This window comes from Pavona decussata, unplaced genomic scaffold, assembly GCF_977016875.1.
Source record: "Pavona decussata unplaced genomic scaffold, jaPavDecu1.1 SCAFFOLD_344, whole genome shotgun sequence".
NCBI classification, from domain to species: domain Eukaryota; kingdom Metazoa; phylum Cnidaria; class Anthozoa; order Scleractinia; family Agariciidae; genus Pavona; species Pavona decussata.
In genome coordinates this window covers 137,501-162,631 of record NW_028145729.1, presented here as the reverse complement: position 1 = coordinate 162,631, position 25,131 = coordinate 137,501, and the positions used below count along the sequence as shown (strand labels likewise).

General features: G+C 37.9%; 1 protein-coding gene and 1 pseudogene across 4 annotated transcripts in view; both read left to right on the top strand.

The window, feature by feature from the left end:
• The first annotated feature begins 762 nt into the window (after window positions 1-762).
• LOC146453202 (uncharacterized) overlaps window positions 763-25,131 on the top strand; it is a 26,218-nt gene continuing 1,849 nt past the window's right edge. The window contains exons 1-6 of one of the 3 annotated variants that reach the window (XM_085096876.1): window positions 763-900; window positions 3,471-3,572; window positions 4,463-5,086; window positions 7,487-7,687; window positions 8,772-8,942; window positions 9,537-10,487. In XM_085096876.1, the coding sequence (XP_084953002.1) occupies window positions 3,482-3,572; window positions 4,463-5,086; window positions 7,487-7,687; window positions 8,772-8,942; window positions 9,537-9,739 (1,290 nt within the window). In that variant the 5' untranslated portion in view covers window positions 763-900; window positions 3,471-3,481 and the 3' untranslated portion in view covers window positions 9,740-10,487. Of the gene's footprint in view, window positions 901-3,470; window positions 3,573-4,462; window positions 5,087-7,486; window positions 7,688-8,771; window positions 8,943-9,536; window positions 10,488-25,131 lie in introns of those variants that run through there. The other 2 variants (XM_085096878.1, XM_085096877.1) reach the window with 2 other exon arrangements.
• The window catches only part of LOC146453203 (uncharacterized), a 2,075-nt pseudogene continuing 520 nt past the window's right edge, over window positions 23,577-25,131 (top strand). Inside the window, exons 1-3 of the transcript XR_014859553.1 lie at window positions 23,577-23,804; window positions 23,981-24,270; window positions 24,350-24,601. The product of XR_014859553.1 is annotated as an uncharacterized LOC146453203 (transcript). The remainder of the gene's footprint in view (window positions 23,805-23,980; window positions 24,271-24,349; window positions 24,602-25,131) is intronic.

Genomic DNA, 25,131 nt, shown 5'->3' with positions numbered 1-25,131 from the left:
AAGATGGCGGCGGTTCCATCGAAGCGTACCGGTCTCGAGAATCCCACGGAAAAATAGGGGGACTGTGAACAGTCTAGGCGCAGACAGATCGATCGAACTGTTTACATAACTCACTATAAGCCAATTGATATTATGCACATTTCATCTGGTACGTTTGACGGTCAGTAAAATATCTATATATAAAATGATTCAAACAATCAAGTCTGTACGGTTCGTTGGATGTCTAAGGACTACGTGTCCTGACATGTTCTGATTGAGATTAAAACTAGAGTTTTCTTTTAATTAGTGTAATGTCGCTTCAAAGAGAAAAACCGAGGCACGGTTAGCCGTGCGAAAAAAGCCAGCTGGGACCGTAGGTAGACCTAAAATAGCTATGGGATACTTGGTTGATAAGATTTCGTTCACTCAAGTTAATTTTTTTTAGTCAAGGTTCAATGGAAACTGTGTCATCAACTTACAGAAATATTCCTTTTAAAGCCATTGATGATGAATGGACGGACGAAATTAAGGGAGGAAGCAAGGACCTGCTTAAGTTGCGTACTAGTAACTGCAAGGATCTTTCTTCTATTTGATCTTTCATCCGCAGTTCAAAATATATGTTTCAAATATTTACAATTAATTACTTCACTGTCAGTGAGATAGTGAAGGCGTGAAAACTACTCCAATATTGAACACAATCATGAATGCAAGCACTTAATAAGGATCTCGCACGTCACGTGATGAAAATTACTTTTCATTCCCAGCGTTATTGTCTTAAGTTTGCATAGTTGGAGTGCCTCGGAAACGCTTCGTTTTAAAGGCCGTGGCATCTCCTACTGCTCTCGATCTCACGAATTTCATCTTGAATTCGATATTAGGTGGGCGTATCAAGGAAGACCTTCAGGAATCAAGAAATCTGAGGTAAGCGATAGCTAGAGAACAAAGATTCGAAGCTTCTTTCATTCCGCTAATCTCGTGTAATTGAAAGACAAAAGACAAAGCACTGAATGCTCATCTGAGATTCCGATATCGTGTCTTCTATCTGTCGCTTACAAAAAAAAGTGTGAAATGTAGGTTGATATTTGTTGCAGACCCTAAAAGAACTACGTTAAAACAAGTGTAGTGTAGAAAACTGCTTTAAATTTGACATGCAAAAGCGATCGGTGTATCGTGGTATTACACATCTGTCTACTGATAAAGCTTACTATCTAATGAGGTGATTTACAGTGCAGCCTCTTTGAGTGAGTCCCCTGCCCCTGTGAAGCAACGGCCGGAAAGAAATTTTGACCAGGAAGATACGTAAAGGACATTACGGCGATATTCAACTTTCTTTGCCGGGAATCTGCTTCAGTGAACTGTAAAATTCGCTGCTATGATATCGGTTTCCATGTAAAGCCACTTCAATAATTGGTCTGGTTTACTGAAACCGCAAGTTGCAAAACGAAGTGATTGTTTTCATAAAACGATCTTTATTCTAAGAGTAAACAATATATGCACCATGTCTCAGAGCACTTCTTTCAAAGAAGTAGGTATCGCTGATGTTAATGTGCTTTTTGTCTTTCCATAACAGCATTACGAAAGTGGCAATATTCTTTTGTAAAGTTTTAAAGACACTCAATAAGCAAAAACTGCAGAAACACTTTACACTTAATGTCTGGTCCCAAGACAAGGCAAAACAAAAGTATTTCCCCAGGGGCCATTTTAATTTTAAACTGCTTTGTTATATATACAGCCACAGAAAAAGAAATAAACAAACGACAACTTTGGACATTTTTATTCTCTTAATGCTCTAAATCAGATGTGCGAGCAATCCTTATAATAATTCGAAATACTTAACGTTTAAAAATGTCATCATGGTTTATTGTTTAGGATTCCTCATGTAAAAGCACCTCTATTAAAATTCAAAGTCTCCTGAATTTGTGAAACAAACTTTCGCATCAAACGGATGATTGCGGGCAGCTACCAGGACTAATAAGACAAGCTGGGCCAACTAAATCGGCTAGCTAGCTTGTTTACAGGTACAACACTAGCAGACCCTCAGCTGTTAAAACAGACACTGTTGAGAGTCTTAGATATTTATTTTCGCTTAATTTCCAAGAGCCTCCGAGAGTACGAGCGAACACTACTCTCAAATTCATGCACCGAGACACGCATGATATGGCGGGCTTCATAATTACAATCAAGTAACAGGACAGCTGTCGTCATTATACAGTCATTTGTATACTGCTGTAAGAATCATAAATAGCTGCTGTGAGAGTTAGACATTGTCGCCCAGATACTCCGAGAAGGGCTTTTATCAGTTTCTTTAAAATCTTCTCTCCAGCTTTAGGCCTTCGCCACGGAAGGTCGTTCGGGTTTTTGGGGTCATTCACACGTACGTCTTCAGATGAAGAATCGATAATAGACTGATAGGGGTCATCTTTCGCGCAGTGGTTTTGTCCAATTCGTCTATCGCTTGATTGACAAACGTTTTTCCTTTGGCATCAGTTTGTACGGGGAACGAATTCTTCGTGAGAAGCGGAAGGTTTCTCGTCCACAATGGATTAAGTAGAACATAAATTAAATCAAATAACTTGTCGGCCGATTTTCTAATCTAGAGAAGCTGGACTGCGCGACGGCTGAATTTTCCAAGTCTTCCCTTGAAATTGGGTAATAATATATAGTGATGATCCACTTTGCCATATCCTTGCTGTTTCTACTCAAAAATGGCTGCTTCACCGAATACTTGGTTCGACTTTACAAATCCCTGATCATTTACAACATCGAAATTCCTTTTCAGTAGATCGGATCAGGTTTAACGTTTTTGTTAAAACTTGTTCAGGTCTTGGGAAACAAAGAGCCTTATAAAACTGTTTGTCAACTAAGCCTCTGCAAGGTAACTTTGCAATTTCAAGTAGTCCTTGTATTTAGCTCAACTGAATGCCGGCAAGGTTCATATATCTGGATTTACAAAACCGTGCGTGCCTTCAAACTACATAGGGCCAAAAACCTCAATTGTACCGCTTTTCTAAACATTACCCTCCCCACCCATGTGCTTTTCACTCCCAACTGCGAGTCGCCAACCTGCACTTAGCCCTGCCCTTTGGCTATGTGTCAGCACCAACCAATTCACCATTAATACCATGCAAGTTACTCTTTCCTGGGAAAGAATCAAATCGAACTTAATTCAAAGTATCTTTAAAGTAAATCGAGTTTAAAGTTTCTGACTCAAAAACCTTTCCCTCCCCACCTCGATGCTTTTGACGCAGAACTGCGAGCCACCCACCGGCATTTAGCCCTCTCACAGGGCAGGATCACAGGGTGGTGCTGGGGGGTAAGGTCCCTTAAGCTTCAACCAGCACAATGGCTTGAAGGCAGGCTGCGCCTGACAATCCAATATATAGCTTTTGTACAATTTGAGATTTTTAAGCGATCTGAGTTATGTTAAATTTTTCGAACCACAATAATATTTCGTAAGTTTTTATAATATCTTTGTTTTCCTTTTCTTCTAGTTTTGTAAAGAATGCATTACATGTTCATTGCTTCGTTCCTTGTCGCAACCTTTGCAGTCTCTGAAGCTGAGAGAGAAATTGACATCCCAACGCCACCTGAAGGTACATCATTATGTAGCATTAAATTATTTTACGCCGAAGAGCGGTACTCTGAGTGATACGGTACCCACCGCAGAATCACTGAAGTCTGCCTCGATTTATGCTCCAGGCAAGTCACGCTGATACACGTTCCCAAGAATCGGCCATGTTTATTTGGGAAGGTGCGACCGCGGAAATCGGCCGGAAAAAATCCCAGGGAATTACTCTCCCCGTCTCGATTCATACTTAACCTTGTCTAGACCGGGCTTCTCTGGTCTTGTGGGACTGAGCCAGGCAGGCAGATTTTACTCCTTCTATAAATCCACGAATTCTCATTCCCCGGTCTAGACAGGATAAGCATTCCACAAAAATTGTATGCCTTTTGAGGTAATATACATGCAGAGAAGAATATGACTGATACTGAGCACACCTTATTCAATATGGAGAAAAACGTCACCAACACATGGGATATTAAATTACAGCAATTGCGCATGTGCGGGAACACCGAAAATCGGAAGTTTAGTTACAAAACCTAAACTCTGACACCTTTTGTGAGCAGTCTAAACTGGTGGTCTTGTCTATCTGTCTGTCTATTAGTGTAGACTCTTTTGCGTACGAACTGTCGTTGCTTCGCACCAGCAAGAATATGGTGCTATCACGCCCTTTGTGCAGACAGTTGACCATCAACTTTTACATAGCAGCTTGTGCATCAGCAAAATTACTTTGAACATTGCGTTCCGTTGAATTTCCATACCCTTCATTGCCTTTCATTGCACTGGCTTTAAAAAAGCGTAATGAATCCGTTCAAGCAACCAATGAATCAATCAATCAATCAATCAATCAATCAATCAATCAATCAATTAGTCAAAAGAGTAATATATTTACGTATCAAAATGTTTCATTGCTGATTGCAGGATACTTTCATGTAACCCTGTTGGCATATGCAAATCTTCGGGACCCAGTCTGGAAGTTTCATCAATGTTTCAATGTTAAAAATCTTTTACTTCAAGCTAAGAACAATGGCTACGTCTACGACCATGCATGCATACCAAAGAAAACGGGCTTCAAAGGGTTCCTAGTACAAGAGGCGACCGGAGAACAGTTAATAGTAGGTCCTGAAACGATTGAGTTGCAGCTCCTTTTGCTCGATACCATGCCAAGTGAGTTACCACCAATTGGTGACTACCGACAGCGTATAAGGAATGTAATAGCGTCAGGAACTGTATCAGCAGATTGCACAGATGCAACTGGAAATAGAGGTTATGAACTGCCCTATTCCTTAGAGCGCTGGAATTCCAATGGAAATATAAGACGCAAAAATAATGGTTACAATTATGTAAACAATTTCATGTCAAATAGCTATGCACAACCTGGTAGAGCAACTGGACAGATTTATTCCCATGTCTCTGGCGACCAAATAAGAGATGCTGCGGTACGCGATGGATTGGTTGTGCTCAACCCCCATCCAGCTGCTAACGACTCCGTTCCGACCAACCCTGACGAAGATTCATACATGGTGGCGCTCTTTGTTGCTCCAGGTAAGAAATCAACTTTCGCTTGTTGAAATTGCCTAATTTCGAAAGTAGATAAGAAAGTGTTCCCGAAATAGTTATGGATTTTCGAATTTCGAGTTATGTATTCTTAACCCACTGAAATCACTTAGGAGTTTGACCCTCTAGTCTTTCCTGGCATCACCGTTTTATTCAAACAAGTGCTAATGTTGATGCCATAGCCTGATGTGTGAGAAATACGCCTATTGTTGAAATTCAATTCAATTTTATTCACACTTATTACAACGAAATACAATATATTTTATAGGAAGAAAAAAAAAATTAATGCGTTACCAGACGTTCATGCTAGGCTTAGTTAAAAGTTACCTTAAAAGCCTGGTAAAGCTATTTTTAGCGCACAAACTAGACCGTCAAAAGCCAAGAAATCTTGGTCTTACCAGGCTTTAAGGGTAAGTGTGGTGGCAAAACATGACCCGAAAAGCCAGATTGCCCTGGTTTTCCCAGGTTTTCAGGGTAAGTGTGGTCGGCAAATATTACTTGCAAAGCCAGATTTTACCCAAATTTTCTCAGGTAAAGGGTGCGTACTCAGCTGTAGTAGGAAAGCAACCTGGAAAAAACAGCGTAGCCAAGGTTGTCTAGGCGAATTGATGTTTCTTGGAATTCACGATCTTTCGCTAGTTTAATCCTTTGATATATACCACAGAGGAAGTCAGCAATCCAATTGATAACGCTTCGTGGTATATCTATCTTACATTATTTTCCTATAAGGATATATTGGTCAATAAAGTCTAACGCCTTGCGACAGTCAAATAGAACTGTTCTCACTGTCGAGTTATTCCCATCAGTTCCCATTTATTAAACACCATAGCAGTTGACGAGTTTGGAAGCGGACCGTACTGAATATGATGAGCCACATTCAAAATATATGGCTTGACATAATCTTCCTCGGAAAACCCTCTATTTATTGATTTTTAATTATTTCTTTACACCACCACCTCATACGTAAGATTGCAGTAGTTACAATCTGAGTTGAAGAAGTTTCATTAAATAAATGAAATAAAATAATATAGAACGTTCCAAAAAAACAGTGAGTGGTGAGGAGACCTCAGAAGGCCAAAGGCTTGTATAAGGAGGTCCCTGGCCCCCATGATTTGGTAACTGATTAAAATAATTTAGAACTAAGGGGCAGAAGGATGAAATAATCTTCGGCCAGTTTCAAAGTTGCAAGAGAGAAAGTCATAAAAACGCTGTTTAAAATTAGCAAAAGCGGTGGAGCTTGAGACGGATAATGCAAGGGAATTCTACATTTTTGGACCCTAGTTTAAAATAGTAAACTGTTTTTACTAAAATATTGAAATATTTTTTCGACAAAAGTTTGGTCTGTAATTGTTTTTCAAATCGGGTGGCATGTGTGTGTAACTGGCCACCAGTTGTAAATAGATTTATGAAAGAAGAGGGTGGCATATCATGATGATAGCAGAACATAAATTTAGCAACATGGGCCCAGTTACTCGAAGCATGGTTAGCGCTAACCCGGGTTAAAAACCATAACAACCTATAGGTTTTAATACCTCTTAACCAATGGTTAGCGCTAACCATGCTTCGAGCAACTCAGCCATGGAAGGTAGAAATACCAAAGATATCTAAAGTCTTGCGTTTGGCAAATAATGGAGAAGTGTGAGGACGATACTCTGAGTTTGTTAAAGCACGAATAGCACTTTTGTGTAAGAGATAAATTCTGTTCAAGTGAGTATTGTATGTAGATGACCAGACTATATTACAATAGCTTAGGTAAGGAAATATTATGATATAATAAAGGGATAATTTAGTGCTGATAGATAAAAGATAGCGCAACCTATAAATTATTCAAACAGATTTTGCTTTTTGCAACAGATAAAATTTATGTATGATTTCCAGCAATTTCGCGAATATATACACCACGTTGCTCGTTATCGGAAAAGAGACATTAACATTACTCGACAGTTTCTTTTGTCGAGGTTTAAATATGATGTAATTGGTCTTCTTAATTAATACTATTAACTGTCAGTGTACCTGGTTAACATCTGAATGTGAAAAATAAATACTTGTGTCATCTGCAAAAAGTTATGTTTCCGTTTGCATAGAGGCATTTGGAATATCATTAATAAAGACAACCCTTCAACCACCTCAGAGGAAAAAAAACGTAAATAAAATCTTGAGTCTCGAAAGTATGTCTTGCCTATTAAGCTTCTAAAAGTTGGCTCCTGTACAAGGAACGGAAAGGCCAAACTGATTCGTGTGTATGATAGGTGCTGACTGCCTGAATCTGTATTAAACTGCATTTAGAATTTATTGTCTGATCTTTAAAATATAGTGATGTAAAGGAGCCCATATTTGACGAGATCATTAATGGCTTGAGAAATTACCGTTTGCTTTCACCTCATTTAGGGGACTGTCAAATGGGAGGAGATTTCCATTGGTACCGTTTGGATAGCAACGGAACATGGTCCCACAAGCCTGGGCAAACTGGTGCTACAGTTTTGGACGATGCGAAGCGTCCAATCATTGATCCAAGAACAGCTGATACTGGCGTTTACAAGTTTGTTTGTTTCATGGTGATTTCTCGGAATACAACATTTCATATCATAGGTAAGCGCGTAGCCTTAATATAAAGTGATGGCAAAACTCGAGGGAGCAAGTCACCATTGGCTTTGCTCCCCCTTTTCATTGGTTAAGTGGAGCGTATTTAAGCAAAACCAAAGCAAATGCGAAATTACTTTCAAAACGCAATTGAACACCGCTTAAGGAGGCTCGCAACAGTTTTTTCTGGACTTAGAGTGGGAGTTTTTAAATTACGATCTCGCTTAGAAGATAAACTTCAATCCCCTTCATACTGCATCATCATTTCAACATATGATCAAAGTTAACATTTTCATTGGTTTCCAAGCAACAACTATTATCATAGCAACGGTAGCGTATTGCCTCTCATTTTAAACATTGTCGGTTAACTCGAAATCAAGTCAGACACTTTATGACTAACCTTTAGGGATTTAAACTAGTCAGTTTAGACAAATTGCAGGCGAAATTAGAAAAAAAAAATCTGTAAGAGCGTTTTCAAGTAAATAATGAATCAATTTTTACTGGGGGGATTTTGTTTCTTCTTGCATTTTTCACCAATATCTCTGGCAAAATAAAACTTGACACTTTCTCTTTTCTGATCAAAGGTCCTTCTTCGTAGCAAAACATTCTAAACGTATATTGAGCTTCCTGGATGTCTCTGCTTTTAAGATATTTCTGTTTGAAAACATTTAAAATAAAGCGCAGAGCAATGAAAAAGTTCCTACTTTGCATCAATCGAAATATCTTAAAAATTCTCTCGCAGATTTTTCTGTTAAATTACAAGCGGTTAAAGTAAGAATTTTTTACGATATTCGCGCAAGTTTTAGGCTCAAGAACCGAAACCGGTGTTAGATAAGAAGGCTAAATCTTGGTCAAGTTTCAGTCGTCATTCGCTTTCTCCGAAGAAGAGTTTTATTATTTCCCTGCTGTTCACGTGCTTTGAATATTTATCATAACGTGAAGTCGTGCAAAACGTAAAACAGGAGCATATATTTATGTAAATTTAAGTTTTATGCACAACTTCTCGTAATCATAAATATTGTGACAGTAGAACGCATAAGGATAGACTTCAACTGACTCAATCAGCAAAATTTATGAGATTTCTTTCTTCTAGTCAACGGAGGTTGGTCTCATTGGGGATCCTGGAGCAGATGCACTTTGACGTGTGGCGATGGGTCCCAGAAACGCATGCGCACTTGTACTAATCCACCTCCATCTGGAGGTGGAGCTAGGTGTTCAGGAAGTAATTCCCAGTCCCAGCGTTGTAACGAAAATGAATGTCCAGGTGATTAATTCAGCCTATTACACTAGCTAGTGACAGGTTATATAACCTTGAGCTCTCGCCCAGAAAATTCTCTGCACGTTACAATTTACACTCGCTACTATTGTTTTTACAAAGCAGGCACATTATTGGGGGCGAAATTAGTTAATACCGAGGAGCAAAAGTCTAATTCCGTAATACTGATCGTGAGTGAGTGAGGTGCTAGGCAATAATAACGGTATTGTAGTGATCTATATACCGCGTCCTTATATGTTTATTTTCAAATGTCCTCAGTTGCAACTGAGAGGCGAGTTCAAATCAAATATAGCCAGAATCTGTTATAAATGAAAGTCTGTAGGTGGTGAAAGTTATTTTATCAGCAGAAAATGGAAGGTCTTTAATAATGCTTTCTTTTGGAAGAAATAGCTAAACTTTATAACGGCCTGAGATGTCAGTATCCAAAACTTACTTTCGAGATCGATTGACTGCAAAAACGTCTCTCGTTATTCAAATGATATGTATCGACAGCGCCATGTTGTCACTAAAAATATGAAAATTAACATGCACTAAGTAAAGCGATTATTTTTTCAATGCAACTTTGAACGTCATTTTTTGTAGTTGATGGCGGATGGTCATCTTGGGGAGCCTGGGACAGATGTGGTTCGCAAACACGCATGCGTAGTTGTTCCAATCCTCCTCCATCAAACGGTGGTGCAGGTTGCGAGGGATCTAGTTCCCAGGTTCAGTCTTGCAGCAACAATCAATGCCCAGGTAAAGTGAGACCTCACATGACAATTATCGCATACCAAAACAGAGCATAACAGGTATTCTTACACATAGTACAAAACTGGGACGAAGAAAAGGTCATGACTGTTCGAGAATGGCAAAGTTAGGTGGTTATAAGTAAAGATCTTTAGCGGGTCTCAAACGACGGCCAGCTCAAATGCAGCTTTACTGAGCTCTTACAAGATGGTTCCGTGCGGTAGCTCTTCCTTTGATAGCCACAAAAAAGTGCGCTCAGTAGCTTTCTGTTAAATTGTAACATCTTTTGGATTCCTTCCCTGGACTCGAAAGTCAGTACTAAGACGCACAGCTGAACAACTAGGACTACATGACAGTACTGCAAGACAGTAGCTTCAATATGAATACTCGAAAGAGAGAACCACGCTAGCTGTATCAACGATGACGTAAAAGGGCAAAGGCGTTCTAAAGCCATCGGGGATATTCTAAAACGACGATTTTCTAGCAATATTAAGCTAGTTAAGTCATTTTCGTGCCATTTCCTCTCCAAAGAATTTGTGGCAATATTTAACAAAAATGTTTGTTATTTTTCCATGTTTTTACTTCATCAGGTAAATATTAGCTCATTTTAACCTTTTCCTTCCAATTTAATACAGTAAAACGAAATTTATTTCAAAATACCTGACTTTTCGTCCGTTCTATTCCAGGTTATACAGTTAGTGGTGGTTTTTATAGTTAAAGGTACATGGAAATTTCCATGTACCTTTACGGTTCTACAGTGCAAAGGTACATGGAAATTTCCGTGTACCTTTATGGTTCTAGAATGCAAAGGTACACGGAAATTTCCGTGTACCTTTACGGTTCTACAATGCAAAGGTACATGGAAATTTCCGTGTACCTTTATGGTTCTAGAATGCAAAGGTACACGGAAATTTCCATGTTCCTTTACTTTAATAGAATGCAAAGGTACATGGAAATTTTCATGTACCTTTACGGTTCTAGAATGCAAAGGTACAAGGGAAATTTCCATGTACCTTAACGGTTCTAAAATGCAAAGATACATTGAAATTTCCATGTTGGAAACTTCCATGTTCCTTTACGGTTCTAGAATGCAAAGGTACATGGAAATTTCCATGTACCTTTACGATTCTAGAATGCAAGGGTACACGGAAATTTCCATGTTCCTTTACTAGTCTTGAATGCAAAGGTACATGGAAACTTCCATGTTCCTTTACGATTCTAGAATGCAAAGGTACATGGAAGTTTCCATGTTCCTTTTACGGTTCTAGAATGCAACGGTACATGGAATCTTCCATGTCCCTTTACGATTCTAGAATGCAAAGGTACATGGAGACTTATATGTTCCTTTACGGTTTTACAATGCAAAGGTACATGGAAACTTCCATGTCCCTTTACGGTTTTAGAATGTAAAGGTACATGGAAATTCCCATGTTCCTTTACGGTTCTAGAATGCAAAGGTACATGGAAGCTTTTATGTTCCTTTACGGTTCTAGAATGCAAAGGTACATGGAAACTTTTATGTTCCTTTACGGTTTTAGAATGCAAAGGTACATGGAAACTTTTATGTTCCTTTACGATTTTAGAACGCAAAGGTACATGGAAATTTCCATGTACCTTTACGATTCTAGAATGCAAAGGTACACGGAAATTTCCATGTTCCTTTCCGATTCTTGAATGCCAAGGTACATGGAAACTTCCATGTTCCTTTACGATTCTAGAATGCAAAGGTACATGGAAGTTTCCATGTTCCTTTTACGGTTCTAGAATGCAACGGTACATGGAATCTTCCATGTCCCTTTACGATTCTAGAATGCAAAGGTACATGGAGACTTTTATGTTCCTTTACGGTTTTACAATGCAAAGGTACATGGAAACTTCCATGTCCCTTTACGGTTTTAGAATGTAAAGGTACATGGAAATTCCCATGTTCCTTTACGGTTCTAGAATGCAAAGGTACATGGAAGCTTTTATGTTCCTTTACGGTTCTAGAATGCAAAGGTACATGGAAACTTTTATGTTCCTTTACGGTTCTAGAATGCAAAGGTACATGGAAACTTTTATGTTCCTTTACGATTTTAGAACGCAAAGGTACATGGAAATTTCCATGTACCTTTACGATTCTAGAATGCAAAGGTACACGGAAATTTCCATGTTCCTTTACGATTCTTGAATGCCAAGGTACATGGAAATTTCCACGTTCCTTTACGATTCTAGAATGCAAATGTACATGAAAACTTCCATGTTCCTCCCGGCTACAGAATATAAAGCGAAATGTTGTATACAAAAAAGATGTATTTATATATTCAAATAAACAGTGGTAAGTACGTTTCTGTGAAATTGAGTAAAATATGATTACACTTTGCTACATATAACAACTTCTTTTTAAACCAGCTTAGTTAAATATCAAATACTGACTTCATCCTAGAATAAGCGTCCTTCGAGTTAGCGCTTCCGATGTTTCTCGGAAATTTAACTTGCAACAACAACAACACATCCTTCATTTAAACACGATACTCCTGCTAGGATGTAAAGTATAAAATTACTTTGGGGTTCACGGAAACTAAAAGGTAAAAACTAATAGATGCCTGAGGATACTGAAGGAGATGACTTTTAGATGTCTACTTATAGTCTCTATGAACAGTTTTCAGCCCTTAAAGCGGCGTGTCGTCTGCCGTGTTGTTACATTTGTTTCAATAGTGTCAACTTGTTTTTCTTTTGTTTCGTCTTTTGCTTCCTCTTATGAATAACTGTGTAAATATTATTAAGCATTGCAAGCCCGTTGCAATTATTTTCAGTTAGGAATTGCTTTATGTTTCTACAATTCTCCGTCTGATCGACCTCAACTTGCACTCATCAGTCTCAGCCACGATACAAATGGCCTTATCACGGTTTTCGACGCCATTTTGACGAGTAGGCAAACAAGCCTGAAATAACAGTGTTTGTATGGAAATCAGATGTCAAATTACTTTCATAAGACATCGCTTCCGAAAAATTCATGAATTGGAAACTTTTAGCACTAGGAAAAGAATTTTAGGAAAACAAAATTGGAGGGATGTGACTGTGCCAGAAAGCGTCCAGTCGTGTTTTGAACTTTCCATACATTTGTCTGTAAAGCGAACCAGCTGTGAACTGCCACTAAAAATAGTTCGCGGGAAAAAAAATACAGGGAAATGTATGGAAAATTCAAAACACAACTGGACGCTTTCTGGCACAGCTACATCCCTCCAATGCCAAAAGTTTCCAATTCATGAATTTTTCAGAAGCGATGTTTTATGAAACTTATTTGACATTGGATTTCCATACAAACACTGTTATTTCAAGCCTGTTTGCCTACTCGTCAAAAAGGCGTCGAAAACCGTGATTGTTTCGAGGCTAAGGACGTTAAATTTCCTGTCGCAGGTTTGCACAGTTTGGGACATTTTGTGGCTTTCTGAGCTAGTAAATGGTAGGAAATAAATGACAATAGGTGTTTCATGTTTACTTTATGCTTATGATCTTTCCTACCCCCGCTGAAAATATAGGATTACTTTTAAGTTTTCCTGAGTCGTTGCATCTCCCCCACTTCCTCCCTGCCCAAGGAAAGAGAATGAAACGCGTCCTCAGTCATTTAACTCTGCAACATAAGTATGGTAGAAAAATGATACACAGTATTTCTATTACCTGTACTGCTCAAGAAATCCCTTATAAAGCGCCACTGTTTTTTCGTTTCCGTGCGTATCCAACTTAAACAGGCTACTTTTTTTTATTGGAATGGATGCATTTTCCCCAATGACAAACGAAGAAACTGTTTTCTATAACTCAAGAGCAAGGTACACGATTAGATGAAAATGCGTCATACTTGATTTTCAATTATCAGTTTTATTGAGATAACTTTGCTTTCGTCGTTTGGAGAGAATAATTATCGTAAATAAGGAACGAACAAGGTTATGAATTATCTTGATTAACTCATGACAAAAAATTCAATGGCACAATGAGAGTTTGGACTCAAAAACGCCTATAACAAAATTAACTCTACTTTGAGGCCTGAGTGATAACGTTATCGACAACAACAGAGAAGTTTCTTTTTCCTTTTCGGAACTTACCGTGGCGTCTTTGTGTTGTTTATGACGCTTGGAGGTATCCCAGCTCTATGTCGTAACCCCCAAAAAGAACAGGATCTTCTCCTGGTGTGGGAATGCTATTAAGTGGAAAAATTCAACGTTGTGTCTTCCGTTGATTGACATTAAGTTACGGAGGAACTTGTCAATCGTTTGATCATCCCAGCCCTGGAAAATAGAATTTAGTGAGGCTTATTTATTTTCGAGCAATTCTTGTCGTTTCTCAAGGCTGCCTCGAGAGAAGATTCCAGAAAATTGATATGATTAAACATTCAGTTTGTCGTCCCCAATCCCTACCGATATCAAATTTAAGCTGCATTAATTGTTTACTAGCTGTTATGTACTTTACTAGACTCTGGAAACGTTTTATGCGACATGTTTCTCCATTCAGTTGAGCGCACACAAACCCTTTCTCCACAACATATTTTTCTGCGGCAAATACTTCTAAGTTTGAGCACCATGTGAACAACTCTTTATATCCGCAACCTCATTTCCTCATTAATTGCGTGGGCTTTACTGATTTTTAGATGTTGGTTACAATAAATATTTTGTTAGGTACCATTAATTAGGGCTAATGTCAAAGGATCATTAATTAAACTATAGACAAGAATTTTCTCAGGGTTGAAAGAGGTTGAAACAATGCTACCCATATCAGTGTAAATAAGGCAGCCCAGAAATCGGCAAGATAGCGTGAGAAGAGAGCAGGAAGCGGGTTACCCACGGTTTTAAGAAGAAGGGAAATTGAGTTGCAGTCGAGCTTCCCATAAACTGACACCTTTGGGGCCAGTAAAAGTGTCCGCTTATAGGAGGTTAAGAATGTAGCGTTTGTATGTAGCTGAGAACATGACCAAGTGTCCGCTAACGAGAAGGTGTCCGCCTTCGGGAGGTGTTCGACTGTATTGTTATTATTATTATTATTATTATTATTAGTATTATTATTATTATTATTATTATTATTATAATTATTATTATAATTATTATTATTATTATTATTATTATTATTATTATTATTATTATCATTATCATTATCATTATCATTATCATTATCATTATCATTATCATTAACATTATCATTATCATTATTATTATTATTATTTTTATTATTATTATTTTTATTATTATTTATTTATTTATTTTTATTTTTTTGTTTTTTTTGCAACGAAAAAAAAAAAAAAGCAGATGCTAGCTACAACCAAAGTGGTGGGAAGCCTTAGAAAGGGGTAAAGGAACAAGCAAGTTACTTTGAGTTTTCTCCGCTTACTTTTTATTGTAGCGCTTCTGTTCATTCTCTACTGACCATATTTTTTCTTGTTTACCTTTGAAACTTCCAAAAAGACCAGATGTGATCCCACGAAGCTATGCACGTCAGCAGCCAGAGTGATGCAGTTCATTTTTTGCACATCAACTGAGGTAAATACTACAGAGGAGGTAATTCTTGTTGGTCCAGCCACTCTAAACTCGTTAGGGGTAACTCTAGACTGACCATCCTTGCTTTCTGCTTCCTCCCACTTCAGGGCCTGGGAGATATAATCCTCTAAACCAGGGTTATTGACCTGGCCCCGGAAAGCTTGAAGTTTCTGCTCCTTTAACTATAAACCAAACCTGTGGCAATATAATACCAAATGTAAATATTTTCAACAACTGTGTTGTATTGGAAAGTGTAATAAACGAAGTTCCCTTTGCCCATAGTATGGTTAATTTGTTTAAAACATATTTAAATTGCATCATAGCTACATGGTAGTTATACTACTCTATCTTAGCGCATTTAGTGTAATGTGACAGGGAGATAACCATTTAGCAACTAAAAACCCACAAATCTGTACACGAAATGGCATTGTGATGTCAAATGCAGCCAAAACTGCCGAACGTGTTGTTTGTGGCTCAAACACTGACTTTTAAAACATTTCTGCTCGTGCATGCGCTGGAAATATCTTTCTCTCGTAAAACTCCTTCCTTAAACCCTCGTTGCTGTAGTTTGTTATTATTTTCACCTTTTTGGCTCTTTCTGTTTTCTTTCATTAATTTCAAAACCTTGGAGTCGATTTTTAAGCAATGCGTAGATTCTAACCATAGATAAGGGCAATTGGTGGTTTGGTAGACATTTTCTCCCATTTGACGAGAAATGTCGTTGTTTTATGGGTACAACTTGGACTCAATATGGTTTTATTTTGTCTATCTAGGTGTAAATTCTAAGACCTCCTACTGTTGATCATTAGGTGATTGTTTACAAAGCTAAGATTGCCAAAACTGTGGCGTCCCTGTCACATACTCTTCTATATCTTTTAAACGCACGCTTCTAAAAGTCTGCATCTACGGCTAATACAGAACATCTTATTATTTCCTCCCTCAATATTTAGAAAAGAAATCGTTTGAATGCAAGGGTATGGTTCAGAAAACTTTACTTCTGTTTTGCTCACCTCTTCTCTACTCTTCCCAGTTCTTGCCACCTGTTTCTTTGATGAAGTACCGCTGCACATCTCTGAAGTCTTTAATGCGTTTTGCCTCTTTTTATTTTTGTGCAAATGATATATTTCCTTCCTCGAGATCGGTAAGAAGGTCGCATATTTCTGACTCTGTTAGATCTGCGCGAAGGCACTTCAAATTATAGCAGGGGCAGTCCACCGTTATTTTTTTGACGTCCGTCTTTCAGCTGTTTAATGGTAGCTCTTTGGCCCTTTAGTTCCAGTCGCCCATCATGCTTTCCATAACTTTTAATACTTTAGAGTATATGTATTCCTGAAGTGAACTGAGAAAGAACACCGTCTCCATGTTTTGATCGAACCTTAAAATAGAAATATTTGTGCCGAACTGAGTATTAATTGTAAAAGACAGCTTTTTGGAACATCTCCATTTCCTGCTCTGTGAATCTTTCCTTGAATCAGATAAACAAAGAAGTAATATTCGCAACTGTTATGAAAAAAATATATATATCTTTATATAATTTCTATTTTAGTGAAAAAAGAATCCTCTACTCATATTTCCATCATACATTTCTTCAATTGTCAGCTGAGAAAGGACGGAAAGGGGAAAGGGAAGGGGAAGGAGTTGTGGCAATCATAACAAGGTTCAAAGTGATATCGATCAACTAACATACTAACGTCTTTTCCAACTATAGTCAAACAGGTTCTTTTCAGTTCTACTTCAAAAAATAGCTTTAGTTACAGTGGCGCCATTCTATGGAACATTCTTCCATGTCACGTAAGGCAAGCAGAGTCCCTTGTGCAATTCACACTCAAGTACTCTAAGGTATGGCATTCGTGGAAAGCAGCTTTTTATTAATTTTTATGTCTCCATGGCTCATTAGTGAATAAGTATTACATTTGTAATGATTTATTTAGTTGTAGATTTAGTTTACATAGCTGATGAATTGTCCGGGATTAAATATGGATATGATTATAGTAGTAATAGTTCCAGATGATTTTGTGGTTTGTTTGTAAGCGGTATTCAGCAATGTGATTGTCGATATTACCATTTCTAGTTGCTCGTTTGTGTTCAATCAGTCGTATGTTTAAAGTTCTGCCTGTTTTATCAATATAAGTGGCCTGGCAGTCGCAGCATTTGAAAAAACAACTTATTGACAACAGCAGCAAGACAGTTAAAAATCAGTTGTTTTCTAGATGATTAATAATATTTGTGTAACTTAATTGGATGTATAAAATGTGAAAGAACTGTTAGGATATAAAGATTAAAAGGGTATGTGACCGATTTTTTTGTTTTTATTTGCTTGATGAAATGTTAACGTTGTTCTCGTTTGAAAATCGAAAAGAAATCCTTATTTATAGTTCTTCCCTGCGTTTAATTTGAGGCGCATAAAAGCGTTAAATTTCACTTCCAGTTAAGTACAATACCGCGCAAGACGGGAGACTGGGTATAGTAGGGCTGTGATGTCAATACAGAAACGCTTAGTCTCACGGTTTTTCTATTCCTCAGTTGTTTCATTCATTCAACAATCCCATTCAAATTTTCATGTACCCAGTTTTCTTCCTGTGCACACGAAAAACAACTGAGGAATAGAGAAATCGAGGAAGGAAGGGAGGGAAGGGTGAATGGATGGATGAATGAATTGATGGTTGCCTAAACAAAAATGCTGTAAGTTATGGCATTAGAAACCATTTCTCTTTCCCAGTTATCATCCGGTAAGTTTGAAGATAAAAGTTTGTTAGCACAGACTGCTAAAACTCAGCATTTGCATTGTTAAGCATATCGACCTGTTAAATTATTTTAGTTGGTTGAAAATAAAGAAAGAAAAAGTTATTTTGGCTTTTGGACTCCCGGCAGAAACAAATAAACATTTGTTATTGGTTTTTTGTTTTGATCCTGGGAACTTTGGGGTTATGATAGGGCGTTCTGCGGCAATTATTACTAATTTCCCTGACGTCAGTCTGAGACCAACAAGCTATTGTGCTAAATTGGCACGGGCAGAAAGACAGTTAACTCAGACGCAGACAGATCGATCGAACTGTTTACAAACAACTCAAACATGTAACTCATTATACGCAAATTGATATTATGTAGATTTCCTCTGGTAGACTAGACGGTCAGTTAAATATCAATCATCTGCTATAAAATAGCAGATGATTGAAAACAATCAAATCTGTGCACAAGGGAAAACACTTTAGACGGATCTGCAGGAAATCTCAACGTTTCGTTTCCGTGAATGACTCAGTGTTCTAAGGGTCTCTAAGTGACCTGAGTGTTTGTGGTTTCATTAAGTTTTCTTTAGCGAAATGTCACTTAAAGTAGAAAAACTAATCAAGCCTTTTTCGGAAGCTGGTCGTCATTGCACGAAAGGACATGCATTTGGGCATTAGGAAGACCAAAAAAGCTCTGGGAAATTATTGTTGACAAGATTTCGTTCACTACAAACTGACTTTGTGCGACTTCAATTTTTAGCCAAAGCTGAATCGAAACAGTAACAAACTGACACTGATCAGCTTACACAAATATCTCATTTGAGAGCCCCTAATGATGAATGGATGAACGGAGGAATGACAGACAGATGGAGAGAGTGGATGGATAAGCAGATAAACATTTTTATTTCCATCAAATAACATTTAAGTGGATGAATCATGGATGGATGGATGAACGGATTGACTGACAGATGAACGAATGAATGAACGAGCCATATTAACTTCAAACAGGTATTGAGGAGTGAGTTCCAATGGGTCTGAAAACCCTTAATTTAGGCATTGAATTTAATGAATTGCAAGTAACGAAAGGTGGAGGACAACATTTGAGGCATTCTGTTTAAATTTTCTCTTAGAGAGGCCCCATAATTAAGTTGCCGTGAGTGAATTAATGAAGGTATGAAAAGTGCTTCAATATTGAACACAAGCACTTGAGAGTTACCTCGAACGTCACGAGATGAAAATTACTGTCAATTTTCTTAGTTGTCTAATTTGCATGTTTGCAGTGTCTCGCAAATACTTTGTTTTAAAGGTCGTGGCGTCCCTTTCTGTTTTCAATCTCAAGATATTCGAATCTTGGTGGGCTTGAACTGAGCGAAGAGTTTCAGGCAACAGCCAAAACTAAGGTAAGCAATGGTTATACAGTAAAAGAAGTGCAGATTATACGAATCTCGCCTAATTGTTTATAAAATAATAATTGAGCAAAAAGCAACTAATGTTCAGCTCAGATTTCTCGAAAGTGACTCCTATCTGTTTCTTATAACTAGAAAACTGTTGAATGCAGGTTGAAACCTGAATAAACTTCGTTAATAAAAGTCTAGAGAACAGCCCCTGTGACTGAAATAAGTGTAGGAACGGCCGCAAAGAACTTTTGATCAGGAAAATACGGGGCGTCGTGTATCCGCAAAATAACTTTCTTTGAAATCTGAGTCAGTGAACTGTAACATTCGTTGCCGCAATCAGTCCGCCCGCCGTTGCCATGTAAAGCCGCTTTAATAATTGTTCTGGTTTAAACCGCAATTTGCTTGAACAAGTGATGGTTTGAGTACGCGATCATTATCCGTATTCCAACAGTAAACAGTGTTTCATGGTTTGATCCTAGATAAGTATGACTAAAAACTTCATTTATATTTAGCATGTTCGAGAACACATCAATTCCAAAGAATTGTCGTCGCCTGTTCATCTTCTTCAGTTCTGTCTTACCAAAACGGCCTTACGCAGTTTTAAAAACAGTTAACAAAAACTGTTGAAACACGTACTGTTTATGCGGTAGTTGCTTTGGTATTTTTTTTTTTTTTTATAGAATTTAACTAAACTAAGGACGAACGGTCGTTATAAACTTTGCTTCTGATCGTCAACGTGTCAAATTAGTCCGATTATTGCTCATTACTCATTGGGGGTGGTCAATTGTTTATTTTAGTACTAGTTTTTATTGATATTTCTTATAATTCTTTATAGTTATTATATTTTTATATGTATATTTTTTTAATTCATGCAAAGCGCTTTTGATCATTTTAATGTTAAAAGCGCTATATCAGTTAAGTGATTATAAAATAGCCAGGGTCAAGCAAGCACTGTGATTGGTCAAACTGAGTTCTGTATAACTCCACAATGCACGAAGCATACGTACGGTGCGTGCATTATAATTGTACATATGCACGGAGCACACGTCAGATTTTTTGCCTGTGAAAAATCTGAGAAATTCAGAGACAGAATGCGCTGTCACTCCAGCTATTCGCAAAGAACAGTCCCTTGTACTGATGTTTCCAGACTTTTAATTAACTTCAACTTGTCTCTCAACACCTTAAAACTTAAACTTGACTTGGAGTTAACTTCTTGAACTTGCTCACAACGTGACGAAAAACTAAAACAGTTTGACTTTTTACTTGACTGCACTGTCGCGTGTGTTCTGTCGTGAATTGTAATACCGTCGTGAATTGTAATACCTGTCGTGAATTGTAATAACAGTTGTCGTGAATTGTAATACCTGTCGTGAATTGTAATAACAGTTGTCGTGAATTGTAAATTAACGTACCTATCGTGAATTGTAATAACCTGTTGTCGTAATTTGTAATAATCTGAGCTGTCGTGAATTGTAATACCACGTTGTCGTGATTTGTAATAAGTCTTAAGAACAAACAATTACAAAAGAAAATACTAACAATGACGCAAAAAACCAACCTTTATTTTGATCCACGAGTATTTTTTAAAATTTTGAAACACATAATCCAGCTTACTTTCGTAACATATGTTTACGCTTTGAAATTTAAGCAACACAACGTTTTAACATCCGAACAGTACAATTTGTCAGGTTCTTGCAGACTACTCAAATCACCTGGTAAACAATTCATGTTCTATAATAATAATAAAGTACAAAAGATTCGCCCCCTGCTAATCATTTGCATTTTGCGGCGTAGTTCAACAGTAACTAGGAAAGAAAAAAAACAGAGCAATCATCTCCCGCATAATAATCACAACCAAGCTTAGTATATACCACACAAGTGAATAGTACTTTTCGCGCGTGCTGATTGGCTAGCTCGGAGGTGATTAGCCAAGTACTATTCACCTCCACTTCGGTGAATAATTGTTAATTATTGCGCTACTTTCGAGCGATCTTTCTCCCCCAGATAATATTTAAAATTGTAAGCCATCCATAACCAGTGGCGTAAAGCTTCAGCCATGCGGTGTTCCACCGCGGATGAGAAATGTTTTTCTTTAGTTCCAATAATAGGCCACTGCCAGATCCGAATTGTCTGATCAGTTTTGCAACACTGATGTAGCCAGCATTGCCTAATGGAAAATGTACCCCTGGAAGCCTGTGGCGCCGTTGTAAATCTGATTGTACACATAACAAAATGTGGTTCGGCCAAGAAAAATCTGATGAATATACTGCTAGTTTGATTATGTAATCTATAAGCTCAATAGGACGCTGAATTGCCATTGACATTTCTGGCAAGTTTTTTTTTTGGTCAGCGGGTGGGTGCCAGGAGAGACTCTGGAGAATTCGAAAAAAGAAAATTTTTTTTCATTGGCTGCTCTATATAAGCTCCGTAACGGCTCCCATTGTTTTACGGCAGAAATCCTGCGGTAATAAAATTCCAGTACCCCAGAGTCTCTCCTGGCGACCAACCGCTGGCCAAAGAGCCTGAGGACTCTGGGTACTTGTACAAAAAGCACGGAACATTTCCATTTACAAGCCATCTTCATACCGCTGTAAAAAGTGTGGAGTATCTCGCGTTTACTCTTGTTTATATTAAGTTTTGGGAAACGCTCACTCTCATTGATTAAACCTTTACAGCTTATCTGAAGAAGACAATCCCTCATGAATAGTTTTGGTGGGGGTAAACTATAAAACGATCGAGATCCTGATTATTTCACCGCTAAATGGTCCTCTTAGCGTATGAGATATGTTTTACGACGATTTGCGACTTTTCAGGATGGTACGACAGAAAAAAATAGGGGTCTTCGCTTTTGGGGCCTTCGGTCTTCGTTGTGGAGGCACCCTTGGTTGGGTAAAATTATTCAACTGACCATATTTCAACTGCGTGACTTTTCTAAAATACGACAAAAATACGCTTTTTCATAACAAAGTATTTTAAAAAAAACGAAAGAGATCTTGAGTAGTGAATAAATACATTTGGACAAGGAAGTCTCATTCTTTTTAAAATGCACTGCAAGCGTGTTGTTTCAACATATGAGAGTCACGTACATACTTGACACTGAGTTGTAAATAACAGTTCCATGAGGACTTTCTTCAAATGTTCCCGCACCGACTGACATGTACCGGCTTCACTACTGCGGACTTGACAAAAGCCGGAGGAAATATTACTGATTGAATAGCCCTTGTTGTGTTGGCCAGCAGAGAAGTAATTTTACATCACGAGATTTAAACACAAGTTTCATGGATAAATCCAGCTAACTAATTGTTATTTTCTTTTGTAATTGTTTGTTCTTAAGACTTATTACAAATCACGACAACGTGGTATTACAATTCACGACAGCTCGGATTATTACAAATTACGACAACAGGTTATTACAATTCACGATAGGTACGTTATTACAATTCACGACAACTGTTATTACAATTCACGACAGGTATTACAATTCACGACAACTGTTATTACAATTCACGACAGAACACGCGTGCCCTGTCGTGATCGTGTCGTGATCGGCAAGAGCGCGCGCTATCAAATTACGCGTTATCTCGTGTAAGGAGAAACTTGATGTTGATTCATTAAAATTCGCACTTGTCTGAGGAGTTTCGATTGTTTATATTTTATAAAAGAAATAAAAAGCTTGTTCCTCGTGCATTGTTGAGTTATATAAGCACTTGGAAATTTTTAAGAACACTCGAGAAGTGCAGAGAGACACTCACCTACGGCTCGTGCCTCTCTGCACTTCTCTCGTGTTCTTAAAAATTCCCGCGTGCTTATATAACTCAACAATGCACTCGGCGCGTTTGTTATTTCTTTAATAAATTATTATTATTATTATTATTATAATTATTATTATTATTATTATTATTAGTAGTAGTAGTAGTAGTAGTAGTAGTAGCAGTAGCAGTAGCAGCAGCAGCAGCAGTAGCAGTAGCAGTAGCAGTAGTAGTAGTAGTAGTAGTAGTAGTAGTAGTAGTAGTAGTAGTAGTAGTAGTAGTAGTAGTAGTAGTAGTAGTAGTAGTAGTAGTAGTAGTAGTAGTAGTAGTAGTAGTAGTAGTAGTAGTAGTAGTAGTAATAGTTGTAGTAGTAATTGTTGCTTGATAATGTCAATCTCACAGATCTGTAAAGTGGACTTTTGGACAAGCTAACTTTTGACGATTAACTTACTAAAATGAAACACCAATTTCTTTTTTATATAATACTGTTCAAGCGATACTCAGACTTTCGCAGGGGAGTTGAGAGAGCGAAGACACCTTTGTACAATTTGGAATTTTCAACGCTCGGTATTATGTTGAACTTTTCGAACCATTTTAATATTTCGTAAGTTTTTATACGGACATCTCTCTTCTCCCTTTCTTCTATTTTTGTAAAGGATGCATTACATTTTCATTGCTTGGTACCTTGCCGCAATCTTTTCAGTCTCTGAAGCTGAACCAGAAATTGAGATTCCAACGCCACCTGATGGTATATATGAATAGAATTAAATTATTTTACATCAATCAATCGATGGATCGATTGAGCGATGGATTGAACGATCAATCAATCCATCAATCAATGAAACAATGGATCGAGCGATCAGTTGCTTATTCACCAACAAATTGAAATGTATTTACATATCAAAATGTTTCATTTCATTACAGGATACTTTCATGTAACGCTGCTGGCATATGCAGATCTTCGGGACCCAGTGTGGAAGTTTGGTCAATGTTTAAATCAAGATATTCAAAATCTTCTGCTTCAAGCCAAGAATAATAGCTACGTCTACGAACACGTATGCATACCAAAGAAAACGAGCTTTAAAGGGTTCCTAGTACAAGATGTGTCCGGAGAACAGCTTATAGTAGGTTCTCAAACGATTGAGTTGCAGCTCCTTTTGCTCGTGCCAAGTGAGTTACCACCAATTGGTGACTACCGACAGCGTATAAGGAATGTAATAGCGTCAGGAACTGTTTCAGCAGATTGCCCAGACACGACTGGAAATAAAAGTTATGAACTGCCCTATTCCTTAGAGCGCTGGAATTTCAATGAAAATATTACGCAAAAATAATGGTTACAATTATGTGAGCGATCTCATATGAATAGCTTTGCGCAACCTGGTATAGCAAGTGGGCAGATTTATTCTCAGACATCTGGTGACCAAGTAAGAGGTGCTGCGGTACGCGATGGATTGGTTGTGCTCAACCCTCATCCAGCTGCTAACGACTCCGTCCCAACCAATCCTGACGGAGATTCATACATGGTGGCGCTCTTTGTTGCTCCAGGTAAGAAATTAACTTTCGCTTAGTTGAGATTGTAAATTTAGGGAGGTTTGTAAGGAGGTGTTGCAAAGAAAAGTATGAATTTCGACCCTGACTGGTTGCTACGAAATCGAGTGATATATTCTAAAGTTAACTTAAGCCATTGAAAGTACTTAGGAGTTTGACCCCTGAGTCTTCCCTGGAACCACGACCGTTTTATTCAAGCAAGTGCTGATGTTGATGACCTCGCCTGATGCAACAGCGACTCGCATTCTATCATCAGACGTTTGAAAGGTGTCTTTCATGGTGTTTTAATAGTGTTTCGTAGTGTAGGGGATTAATCAATTGGAAAATACCATTGGATATATTCCATCTTTACTTCGGGAATATTGCATCAGGTCACTGACGCATTTTGGCAAAACCAGGCGAACGCAAACATTTGATAGACAGAAATATTTTGTAAAATTGATATTATCTTTGTCCTGTTCTCTTCCTCGTTAAGCTTCCAAAAATTCAGGTCCCTTGCTCCGGCTGGGCAAGAAACGGACAGGCCA